The sequence below is a fragment of the Gorilla gorilla genome, chromosome 3 (assembly GCF_029281585.2).
Source record: "Gorilla gorilla gorilla isolate KB3781 chromosome 3, NHGRI_mGorGor1-v2.1_pri, whole genome shotgun sequence".
In the NCBI taxonomy this organism is placed as follows: domain Eukaryota; kingdom Metazoa; phylum Chordata; class Mammalia; order Primates; family Hominidae; genus Gorilla; species Gorilla gorilla.
The window spans coordinates 189,210,305-189,223,283 of NC_073227.2; the positions used below are offsets into that span (position 1 = coordinate 189,210,305).

General features: G+C 37.7%; 1 protein-coding gene across 5 annotated transcripts in view; it reads right to left on the bottom strand.

Moving 5' to 3' along the window:
* DDX60 (DExD/H-box helicase 60) overlaps positions 1–12,979 on the bottom strand; it is a 110,508-nt gene that overhangs the window by 54,309 nt on the left and 43,220 nt on the right. For all 5 annotated transcript variants that reach the window (XM_055385763.2, XM_031010494.3, XM_055385761.2 and 2 more), the window contains 6 exons: positions 10,633–10,888; positions 5,689–5,855; positions 5,024–5,182; positions 3,613–3,762; positions 2,946–3,065; positions 1,706–1,801 (listed from right to left, as the gene is read on the bottom strand). In XM_055385763.2, coding sequence (XP_055241738.2) covers positions 1,706–1,801; positions 2,946–3,065; positions 3,613–3,762; positions 5,024–5,182; positions 5,689–5,855; positions 10,633–10,888 — 948 coding nt within the window. The remainder of the gene's footprint in view (positions 1–1,705; positions 1,802–2,945; positions 3,066–3,612; positions 3,763–5,023; positions 5,183–5,688; positions 5,856–10,632; positions 10,889–12,979) is intronic.

A 12,979-nucleotide genomic window follows, 5' to 3' on the forward strand; every position in this document is an offset into this window, starting at 1 on the left:
CAAATTATATACCTATTAGAATATGCATACCCACTGCCCATCTGGGCTTGTCCTGGTGAGATAAAATACCACTCCATCAAATATTGACCTTATGCTTTGCACTAGATAGCACTGTTCCCTGATTCTGCCAGAATAGACATTAGCCTTTAAAACCTTTTGGTTTTATCCCTTACACAAAATTTGAAAAACTGAAATAGCCAAAGTCATATCGTCATATCACTTCAGAGTTTTGAGATCAGATTTTAATTCAAAGTTCTAGATTGCATAGACAAAGTTGTTGGATTTTTGAAAACAAGAATATTCAAGACCTTCATGATGGAATATGAGATTAACCAAAAATAAATATAATAAATCAGTATCAAACAAATCCAAAGCACAGCCTATTTGGTGGCTCCAAGTTTACAGCAAGGAAAAGGTAAGTTACAGAGATTTGTTAAACTTTTCTCCTTTGAATGTAAAATTCCACAGAGTCAAAGAATATATCTTTCTATCATGTTTTAAATCTCTTTTAATAAATATTCCCCCTTTTTTTCTTTCTTTCTTTCTTTTTTTTTTTTTTTTTGGAGATGGAGTTTCGCTCTGGTACCCAGGCTGGAGTGCAGTGGTACGATCTTGGCTCACTGCAACCCCCACCTCCTGGGTTCAAGTGGTTCTCCTGCCTCAGCCTCCTGAGTAGCTGAAATTACAGGCGCCTGCCACCACACCCAGCTAATTTTTGTATTTTTAGTAGAGATGGGGTTTCACCACGTTGGCCAGGCTGGCCTCAAACTCCTGACCTCAGGCAATCTGCCCACCTCAGCTTCCCACAGTCCTGGGATTACAGGTGTGAGCCACCGCACCTGACCAATAAATATTCCAAATAATGCTGCAATATAGCTTTGCTAAGTATCTTCCATTTGCCCCAATAAATCATTATAAATCTACATTGTTTTTTATTCTGCTCTCTCTTCCCAGGGAAGCTGACCTATAGGCACTTCGTCAAAAGGACTCTTACGATTTCTGGTTCCACTGCGTTTGGCCTATGGAGGGCCTTGGCCATAGATGAGAAGTGGGGAGACTGAGGCTGAGGTCATTTTTCCATTGGCTCCTTTCCTGCAAAGCTACCTTGAATCAGCTATGTTCCTCACAATATGGCCAACTCAATTGGAATCTCCTTTTGAGTTTCCATAAATGCTTCCACGCCTTGCCCCTTTAAGCCTAGGGGTAAACTACTAGCTCTATATTACTGCACTAACCCTTATGGATTCCCTCACATACACCTTTGAAAAATACCCTTCTTGAATTATTGCATTTCAAGAGTGTCATTTAATTATGTTGGGATCATGACTGACAAAACTCATGTAATTGACATCATTGTTAGAGCCAAAAATTATTTACTTTAGAGGTCAAAGATTGGATTGAAATCTCTGTCCAGGGAAACTTGTACCAGGATGGTTGAATTCTATTTCCCCTGAAACAGTTGTCAATGAAAGATTCCACTCCCATACAGAACTCTGCAGGGTGCATCATTTTACCCTACTGAGTCACAACATGAAAAGGGAGCCAAAAAAGTGATTTTTCCTGAAAAATCACTCAGGAAAAAAAAACGGAGGCCTTCTCAATCTGAACTCCATCCAAGGGGATAGATGTCCTGAAACACCAAATATCTTCATTGCTATGCAAGTGTGCACTAGGGAATTAAGCAAAGAAAGAACACCAAACCTACCTCATCAAATATAACATATCTGATCTTTTTCACCCAGTTTTGGCGATGAGGAGCAAGCAGCAGAATTTCAAAGCAGGCAGGCACTGTAATAAGTACCTACAAAAAGAATAATATTGTGTGAAGTAACATTTTGAGCACTTACTATGTGTTGACTTAGTTACAGGAATATGTAAGATCTAGACTTATGAGTCCTGAATGTACCTGCTGATAATTGGCATACAACATTGCTTCTGAGAATTCAGGGTTTCATCAAAACTGTGCTATATTCATTGGAACCATATGAAACTGAAATTTTGTTAGGCCAAAAATGGTAGAAAATCAGATTTGAAGTTTACATCCTTGTTTATGAGCATTCAGGGTTTAAAAATAGAAATTATTCATTGTCACAAGTTTCATTCTTTAAAACCTGACACTGACATAGAGTTTAGATTGAAAGATGTTTATTAAGAATCAGCTAGTGTGAAAAGAGCAGGGAAGCAGGAATGAGCAGAGGGGGAAGCCTAACTGCAAGGCAGGCCTGATGGAGCCTCAGCCAACCTAGCTCGCAGTTCTGGAGTAAGGACTGCTGTCAGAGTTGTTCCACATCGAGCCACAGCAGCCCGCTGTTTATACTTCTACTTAGCTCAGTTGCAGGGTAGAGACTGTGGAGGCAGAACTCGGGGAGCTGATAGCTGGCATCTATCTTAACCACACTCCCCACATCAAGTCCTTCTTTGAAAGGCAATCTGGGTAGAACATCTCCATGTCTACCATGCAATCTTCTATAATCATGTGTTCATTCTTATTTAGTCTTAATTGTTGATCTGTGAGTTCATAAGGGTGAAAACTGTCTATGATTTAACACCAGGTATACGATTCATAATACAACATTTTCTAAATCATGAGTATCCTTAATAGATACTTATGAAGAAAAAGTAATTGATTTAAAATTGAGATTTATTAATTTTCTGTAACATAGCATTCTTCAGATCATTCTGAATCCCTTTACAAACCAAGCCAATGCAATAAAATATTAATGAAATCAGAAATCCAAAGGTCAGTGTCCTTAGAGAAAGATGAGTTCTAGTTCTCACTCTTTGAAATGTAACAATATTACATTTTTTCTAAAAGTATTTTGTCTTTCATAAATTCAAAGAAATTATTTTCACAAGCCTTGTGAAGATGTTGAATTTCTAGTCAAAGAGACATACAAGTACAGTTATATAATTTGATAACACACTTATTAATTAAAATACCCTACCTGACAGTTTAAGGCATCATGACGATACTCCCTGGTGAAAACACCACAGAGAGCTTCACCACTTGGCAGATTTTTCGTAAAACGATTCTGAACAGTTGCTGCCACTTGATTAACAAGGGCCTGATTGACAAAGAAAAAGATCCATTAGTCACATAAGAGAGAGAGGTGAAATATCAGAGGACAACAAGAACTGTCTAAAAGTGTGTCCTGCTTTCAGTGCAGAAAGCTTACTAACCCCTTTCATCAACCCACTACTCTAAACACACTAACACATTCTCTTTGAGATAGTTGACTCAGCATACAAACCTCATTGATAAACCTCAACCTAAAGTAAAATGGAATTTAAAAAGTATTCATCAGAAGGAAAAACAGAAAATGTTGCCTATACATCAGAAAAAAAATTGTGTCTCCTATATTTGGTGACTTTCCCCTGATGTCTAAAGTTTGAATATGTATATGTTATTTTATGTATATGTTTGTGTGTGTGTGTATGTATGTGTATATGTATATGTATATGTATATGTATATTATTTTAGCTTCAGACACTGGAACAAGAAAATGCAGGTTAAAAAATAAAGTGAACTAGATCTACCATGTGACCATGTTCATGATTTTTAAATAGTAGGTTCAGGAATGAAAGAGAATATTATAGTCACTTGAGCACTACCTTTGTGGGTGCAACGTACACGACCACCCCGTCGTCGCTCTCCTTCAGCACTTTCTCCATGCAGTAGTAGGAGGCATAGGTTTTGCCTGAGGACGTTGGGGCAACAATCACTGCTGACTCATTCTTATCCACAACATCAAGGAGCTCTCGCTGCAGGGTGCAGAGTACCATTCGTGTCAAGAAAGTGAACCGTATGTTACCAAAACAAAGACAGTATTTATAGACTTCCAATACGATTTTCTGAACCTCAAAGGATCTGTAGGAACATCTGAAGGTCTCATGTCATTCTCTCAGAAGAGATCATTTTTATGCTTTTGAACATCTGTAAGGTGGGTTTTATGTGTGAAAAATGGAGAGGATGTCTGAACAAAATATCTTATTATTGAGAAAACATCTTGTAATTATTTGCTATTTACTAAGTGCGGCTGAGAAACTAAGTTCTAAGAAAGAGACAATATGTATATTACTGATGGTGAAGAAAATAGCTGAGGAGAAGAAACATCAAACATTCTTAATTTTACTACTGATATTCTACTTTCTACATAGAAGAATGCCAGGATGAGAGCGCTCCATCCCTTCAGCCGAAGAATGCTGACTAGCCGAAGAATGATAATAAGTCTATGTAATAGGTAGAAGGTGGGAAAACAACTCAAAACCCCAACCGGTCCACTCCTGGCCACACCTCAGCGTGAATTGGGCATCAGAAGAGTTACAATGTGAATGAAATTAATGGAGAGCATTACTGCCTCTAGCCCTGCACTGAAGCAAGGAACCGGTCTTCCTATTCATGAAGAGGCGCCATGCATTTTTTAACCTACCCCACCATCATAAGAAAGATTCTGAAGGGGGCAGTCTATTAGACTGAAGCTATAAAACTGCATTTCTGTAGGCAAACATGTTCAATTTATCAGCAAGTTGGTATGGTTCAATGTATGTAGAAATGCATCCTTTTCTTCTAAATTTTATATCCCTCAATATTAATTTTATGTACGTTTTTAGAATAGCTACTATGGTGACAGATGCAATGTGTAAATATCTAAACAATTGTCCCTACTATTTAAACTATCCAAATTTCTCTATGCACTTTATATATTTACATATGAAATCCTATTGACACAGGGAAAACCTGGAGGCTGCTCCATGATGATACAGCTGGATGACACTGAGATAACATCAGAGCTAAACATATGACTCCATTAATGTACCTCCAAGGAAATGGTCTATATAATAAAAGAAAATCTCACTTTCTTTAAATGGGGAAAAAATAGTCCACATTTGACATTTTCAATAACAAAGTATCTTTAAATGACATGAACATCAAATATAACATGTACAGCCACAATAATGAGAAACCTCTGAGATCACATATAATAAGAAAATACAGTAATTTTTGTTTCATTTGCAGTATTACCTGCCATGTGTCGGGAATAAAATCCTGAACCCTGGGATCTGGGTCTTTTCTCTCATCTCGTATCAAATAATGGCCCATGTATTGCAGTTGGAACCGAGCTGGCCCAATGCCAAGTGAATATTTATTCCTTTTCTTCACTTTTACATCATTTTCTGCATCCTGCATTATTTTAAAAGTCCATTTTGAAAATGACATTGAATTAGAATATCATTTAAATAAGTAAAACATTTATTACTGAGCACTCTCTATGTGAAAAGCATTTTACCACCTTTTAAATTTAAATTTTTTAAATCATTGTCTTAACTAGAAAAAATTAGTAGACATCAAGATTTTCAAATATACGTCATGATATTTGTGGCTACAACCTGATATATTTAAAGACAATTGAATAATCACACTAGTTTTGAGATGTTTTGCTAGAATTAAGTGCAGGGTTAGTTTTAAAGGATCTGCAGAGATTATCTGGCATTTAATCTGTTTGTCCAGGTAAGCATTTGTACAAATTTTCTAATTATGCATTACTTCAAGATTGGGCAGTTGGGTTACTACTAATAATAGTATTTTCAGTAAAAAAAAAAATCTGGAAGAGATGACTATCTTTGCAAAACACTTTATGTATACCTAATAATTACCCTGTTGAAATTGAGCTATTCTGATAATATTACCTGGGTTGGATGTAAAGAACTTGCCAACTCATCAAATCCTAAATACTTAAGGCATCTGGCTATGAGTTGCCGATCATCTTCTTGTAAAAGTTCTGAGTATTTTTCCATCAAGGAGTGGATCCTTTTCATCATTTGAACAGCTATACTTAAATCTTTCGTGGTTTTACCTTGATAAACAATAAACAATAAAATTGTTATAAAGACCATCAAAAATAATTCATTTGATTATCCGAGATTAATCATCTAGATGGCCTCACTATCTCACTTGGCATTAGTGGAGGTTTTGGAGTAGAAAGGACCAAATAAAGTAAAATTGAAGTTCCACTATCCACACTTCATCATCTCTGTGGATTGTTGAGATGTAGCTATATCAGTGTTGGGAAAAAAATTGTAGTTCATAATAGAAATAAGATCAAAAAAGCTCAAGTTTGTAAAAGTTTAGGAAGAATAACAAATATTTTCTCCATCTTTTATTTTCATATGTGCTCTACTCTGTTCAAAGAAAAATATCTTTATGACTTGAAATATCTGGTTAAAACCTTAGCAACATTTATTGAGTCCTATGGTTGACCACAGATAAGTATTTGGTGTAATCATTGGAGCCCTTCAATTCAATCCACCTCTTCCAACTGTCACATTCTAGATGTTGCTAATCTCTCTCCATTGCTTTATATTCATACATACCCTTTTTGTTCCTCTGCTCTGCTAATTATTTCATACTTATTATGTCAGGGTTTCTTCTAATCAATCACCTATATTTCACCTATTTAACAATATTAACTAACACCTACTGAATACAGTAACAGGCTACAAAGGAAATGTAATACAGTTCATACTGATTGTTATGCACTGTTTTTCTAAGTGAGCAGTTCACTTAGAAAAACAATGCATAACACTTGATCATTCCCAATTAAGCAGCAGAAACAATAGGAGGTTGCTGGAGAGAAACAATAGGTCAGGGTGTAGGAGAGAACATGGAGGACATGTGTTAAATGGATCAAAGTGTGGAGATGCTCAAAACTGACAGATCAACTAGGTTTGCTCAGAAGAACAGTCAGTTTGGAGGTATTATGGAACAAGATCATTTCACTTGCTGTGAATTTACACATCTTGATGTAATCCTATTTCACCTGTATCTTCCTCTTTCTGCCTCTTCTTTTCTTTTTTACTACCTGCTATGGAAATTGTAAAGTAGAGCACATGGTATCCACAGCAGCTTTGGAAGAACTCAGCGTGCCAGGGAAGCATGAATACAGTGTTACCCAAAAAAGAAATGTTTACTCATTGGTCTCAAAGGTGAATGACAGATTCTTCCTGGGTGCCTCATCGTTTTTGTTGGTTCCCTTAACCATGCCCACAACTTTATAAATTGTTCTTTTTGCACCTGTCTTTGAAGGTGCTTATGGATGTGCTATATATTTGCCCTTGGGACCCTCTCTGAGATTTCATTGCTCATTGATAAAATACAAAATTGTCCTTTTATTGGTGGTGTCAGGGATCTGAGCTAAACTGTGGTTCAAAACTATTAAATGAAAATTCCAGGCCGGGCGCAGAGGCTCACGCCCGTAATCCCAGCACTTTGGGAGGCCGAGGCGGGCAGATCACAAGGTCAGGAGATCGAGACCATCCTGGCTAACATGGTGAAACCCCGTCTCTACTAAAAATACAAAAAATTAGCCGGGTGCGGTGGCAGGCGCCTGTAGTCCCAGCTACTCAGGAGGCTGAGGGAGGAGAATGGCATGAACCCAGGAGGCGGAGCTTGCAGTGAGCTGAGATAGTGCCACTGCACTCCAGCCTGGGCGAAAGAGCGAGACTCCATCTCAAAAAAAAAAAAAAAGGAAGAAAAAAAGAAAATTCCAGAAGTACATAAATCATATGTTTTTAAATTGCACACCATTTTGAGTTGTGTGATGAAATCTTGCACCATCTCACTTCATCCTGCTCAGGACATGAATCCTTCCTTTGTCCCCCATGTTCACACTGTAGACACCACCTTTCCATTAGTTACTTAGTAGCCACCTTGATGATCAGATTGACTGCATTGATGCCTCAGTGTTGGTGTTCAAATAACCCTTCTTTTACTTAATAATGGCCCCAAACTGTAAAATAAGTGATGTTGGCAATTCAGATATGCCAAAAAGAAGCCATAAAGTGCTTTCTTTAAGTGAAAACGTGAAAGTTCTTGACTTAATAAGTGAAGAAAAACTCATATGCTGAGGTTGCTAAGATCTACAGTCAGAAACAATCTTTTATCCATGAAGTTGTGAAGAAGAAAAAAGAAATCTGTGCTAGTTTTGCTGTTGCACTTCAAATGGCAAAAGTTTTGGACACAGTGTTTGATAAGTGCTTAGTTAAGATAGAAGGTGGAAGACATGAATAGAAAATATTTTCCAGGTGATGGAAACATGTTGCACCTGAAAGCATTGAATCTGTATGAAGACTTCAACAAGGCATCCTCTGAAATGAGTGACAATGACCCATTTTCTTCAAATATAGGATGGTTACACAAATTCAGGAATAGGTTTGGACTGAAAAATATAAAAAATACTGAAGCGGGCCAGGCTCAGTGGCTCACACCTGTAATCCCAGCAATTTGAAAAGCTAAGGTGGGCAGATCATGAGGTCAAGAGATCGATGATCCTGGCCAACATGCCAACATGGTGAAATCCCATCTCTAGCAAAAATACAAAAATTAGCTGGGCATGGTGGTGTGTGCATGCAGTCCCAGATACTCGGGAGGCTGAGGCAGCAGAATAGCTTGAACCCAGGAGGCGGAGGTTGCAGTGAGCAAGATCACACCACTGCACTCCAGTCTGGTGACAGAGCGAGGCTCCATCTCAAAAACAAAACAAAACAAAAAAACTACTGACTGAAGAGGCTCCATCTGCCAATGAAGAAGCTGCTGCCACATTTCTGGCAGAGTTGAAGAAGTTGGTTAGAAAGAAAGGATACCATCCAAAGCAAGGTTTTAATTGTGATGAAACCAGGCTCTTCTGGAATAAGATGCCCAATAGAACCTACATTCATAAAAGTCCAAAGGAGGCACCAAGACATAAAACATGGAAGGACGGATTAACCCTGGTACTAGGTGGCAATGCTGCAGTGCATATAATAAAGACAGGCATAGCATACAGACTGAAGAAGACATACACTCTCAAAAACAAAAGCAAAAATTATCTTCTTGTGTTCTGGCAACATAATCAGAAAGTGTGAATGACAGCCAACATTTTTATGGAATGGTTCTACCAATGCTTCTTCCCAGAAGTGAAAAAATACTTGAAAGAGGAAAGCTTGGAATACTAGACAATGCACCTAGCCATCCCAAATCTGTTTTTCTTGAAAATGAAAACATTGAGATTGTATTTTTACCTCCAAATACAAACTCACTGCTTCAGCGCCTTGACTATGGCATCATTCAGTTTGTCAAAGCCACATACAACTGCCTGGTGTTTGATTACATTCAATCAGCAATTGATGCAGACCCTAATCTGGACATGATAAGGTGCTGGAAATTATTCACTATTGCTGATGCAATAACACTCACTAAAGATGCAATGGATTAATTAAACCCAAAAACTATAAATGCCTGCTGGAAGAATTTATGGAGTAAAGTCCTGAGTGATTTTCGAGACTTCCTGGGGATCAATGGAGAAGTTAGGAAAATAATTCAGGCAGCAAGACTGATTGATAGAGAGAGATTTGCCAACGTGTTTGATAAAGAAGTGAAACAACATATTGAAGTTCATTAGGAAATGTTAACAAATGAGGAAATGGAAGAACTTATTGAGTCATCTAGGGAGGAAGATGAAGAACCTGAAGCAGAACCTGAATTTGCTGAAGTGTTTCAAATTACATGGATATTAAAAGAAAAAATATGGAATACAATTCTGAGATGGAACACAGCATTAAAGTCACCCATATAATCACAAAAGAATGGCAACCTTCACAGAGACACTTTGATGAGTTAAAAAGTGACAACAGTGGCTGGGCGCGATGGCTCACGTCCGTAATCCCAGCACTTTGGGAGGCCGTGGCAGGTGGATCACAAAGTCAGGAGTTCAAGACCAGCCTGGCCAATATGGTGAAACCTCGTCTCTACTAAACATACAAAAATTAGCTGGGCATGGCGGCGCACACCTGTAGTCCCAGCTACTAGAGAGGTTGAGGCAGAAGAATTTCTTGAACCCGGGAGGCGGAGGTTGCAGTGAGCTGAGATGGTGCCACTGTACTCCAGCCTGGGTGACAGAGTGAGACTCCATCTCAAAAAAAAAAAAAAAAAGGTGACGAGAGTTACTGATAATGTTATTCTTCTAAAAGATTTCAGCAAAACTTTTTCAACCATGGAGGACCCCAATCATCAATATCGTCTGCTCCTAACATCAGTCATTCACTCCATCATGGCTTAATGACGCAAGGATCACCTGAAGAAGACGCTCCTCCTTCTGTTGTATCATCAGAAGGTCAACAATAGCGTTCATCATTCACCTCACATCACCTCATCATGTAGCCATTTTATCATCTCACATTCTCACAAGAAGAAAAGGGTTGAGTATAGTACAATAAGGTATTTTGAGGAAGAGAGACCATATTTACATAACTTTTATTACAGTATATGGTTATAATTATTCTATCTTATTATTTGTTATTGTTGTTAATCTCTTACTGTACCTAATTTAGAAATTAAACTTTATCATAGGTATGTATGCATAGGAAAAAGCAATATACATGGCATTTGGTACTATCCACAGTTTCAGGCAACCATTGTGGGTCTTGGAACATACCCCCGGCAGGTAGCGGGAAACTATTGTAAAGGTAATAATATATAAAGTAAGATAGTGCATGTAAGTCTTCTAATGCAAATTTCCAGTTAACAAATGGCAACTATCATCATTACATTTGTATTAATTCTCCAACTCACCGAAATAACAAAACAGAATTACATACCTTCTTCACTTCGGCAATGTTCTTTCCAGGCTTTCAAGCAAGCAGTTAACCCCACCATTTCAACCTGAAGTTTCACAGAGCTACTTTTACAGGATTTCAAAAAATCTTCCAGGCTCTTTATTCCAGAGTGTAAATTTTCTTTCAATTGCTCTTCAATAGAAAATGACAAAGCATTCCACTTTTGCTCTTCCTTTTGTTCTTCCTTGGCAAATAACCTTTTCTTATTCTCTCTAGTAATTATTTCAGCCTTGGTCTCCTGCCCCAAAGGAAAAAACATCTCTTAAGACAAGTTGAAAATATTCCAAGATAACAGGTCATGAGCGAGACAATATTATGGGTGTATAGAAGACTTTGACCATCATCCCATTTTGAGTAGATGTGAAAAATTTCTTTTTTTCTTTTGGAAATTAAGCCTCTGTTAATTTATAACTTAAGACAATTTAATTTAGGGAGTGTAAAGGCTCTTTGTAGATAATTTTCTAGATTTCTGAGTGGTGTGGTTTATAAATAAAACAGTAAATGTTGCCGGGCATGGTGAATGACACCTGTAATCCCAGCACTTTGGGATGCTGAGGCTGGAGGATCACCTGAAGCCAGGAGTTTCAGACCAGCCTGGCCCACATGGTGAAACCTCTTATCTACTAAAAATACAAAAATTAGCTGGGCGTGGTGGCATGCTCCTGTAGTCCCAGCTACTTGGGAGGCTGAGGCATGAGAATCCCTTGAACCTGGGAGGCAGAGGTTGCAGTGAGCCGAGATTGAACCACTGCACTCCAGCCTGGGCAACAGAGTGAGACTCTGTCTCAAAAAAAAAAAAAAAAAGAAGAAGAAAAGTTAATGTCACAAAATCAGAGACAAGAGACTGCCTCTCTTTTCATTTCTCCATGCTATGATATCTGCTGCTCTCTCTGGAATCGCCTGTCCTCTTCCATTCTTCCCACATCACCTCCCTGTTCTCTACTTGTTTACGATATTTCCTCCATGAAGCTTTCCCTGACTCTCCCAAGTCGAAGTCATGTATTCTTCCTCTGCTCAGACACCTATTGAAGCACTCATTAACATAAACTGTAGTTGTATTTCATTTGCCATTCCTCCTCTCTTGATTGAGAACCTTGAGACAGGAATGTGCCTTTGTTGTCTGTATGTCTCAAGCACAAAGCATTTAGTCCATAATGTTTGATGAGTGAATAAGGAAAGAGGAAGAAGAGGAGTGGATAAGAGGAACAACACAAATACAACTGATTTGCTCTTCCTCAATAAGCACTTCCAATTAACTTAAACATAGTATGGACCCACTTTTACTATGCTTTTACCAACCTGACTCATTAATCTACAAAGACAAATTAGAGAATTGTTGTATTAGCAAGAGGATTCCAACACATTTTCCACACTTCTGGTTAGTCACGAAATTAATATGTAAATGCCTGCCTATAATGAAGTCAATTTTAGTTGTCATCACTCTCTAAATTAGAAACAAATAATTCTAATCAATAATATTTGAGCTTTCCCAGTGTTTAGTCTTCCTAATTTGCTGTGTTGGGCCAATTTAGCATGGTTCTGTTTCAAGAGTACAAGGGTTACCTTTGACCCTTTGCCATGCAGATTTTTCTATTTTCATACATTGTATTATGTAACAAGAATTTCTGCAAATTTACCATTTCATAACATCTCTCAAAACAACAACAACAACAAAACTGAAAAGCAGTAGCCTTTTGTCACCCATAATAAAAAAGTAAATGTTTAATTAAGTAGTCTCACTGACAATACAATTGGCTATAAAAACGAAAAGGAGGAGAGAAACAATGATCACACAGTTGGGCTCAGAGAGGCTTCTCTTTGGCTCTTAAAACAAAAGATGGGACAGCCCAACTGCTTAAACTTTTGAAGCAGTTCAAGAATAGAGGCTTCACAGAACATGTGAGAACGTTTTAGAGTAATTTGTGATTATTTTTTGCAGTTATCCTGAGTAGAAAATACAATAACTTTTTTGATAAGTCCTTGAACTGATGAACTATCTGTCTCTCGGAGTTCTGAAAATGTCCACTGACAAAGAGATGCACATTTTCCTGATCTTGCCAAAATTTTCACAAAAGTAATTATTCAGAAGTGAAAATAAAAATATTTTTTGAGGTCTTTATATGTTCCATTCCCGATAACTTCACCACATTTATTTCAATTTGTTAAGGTGGATATGTGACAAATACCTTTATTTGTGATTGGTTTTGTTAAGTTGGTACTTTCTCTAATATACTAAAACCTTTCATCTTGAGAGAAACTTTTTGTGAAAATAAATGCCATTTCCAAAACCCCAACTTTGAGGCCACAGAAAGATACTAAAGCCTGATGA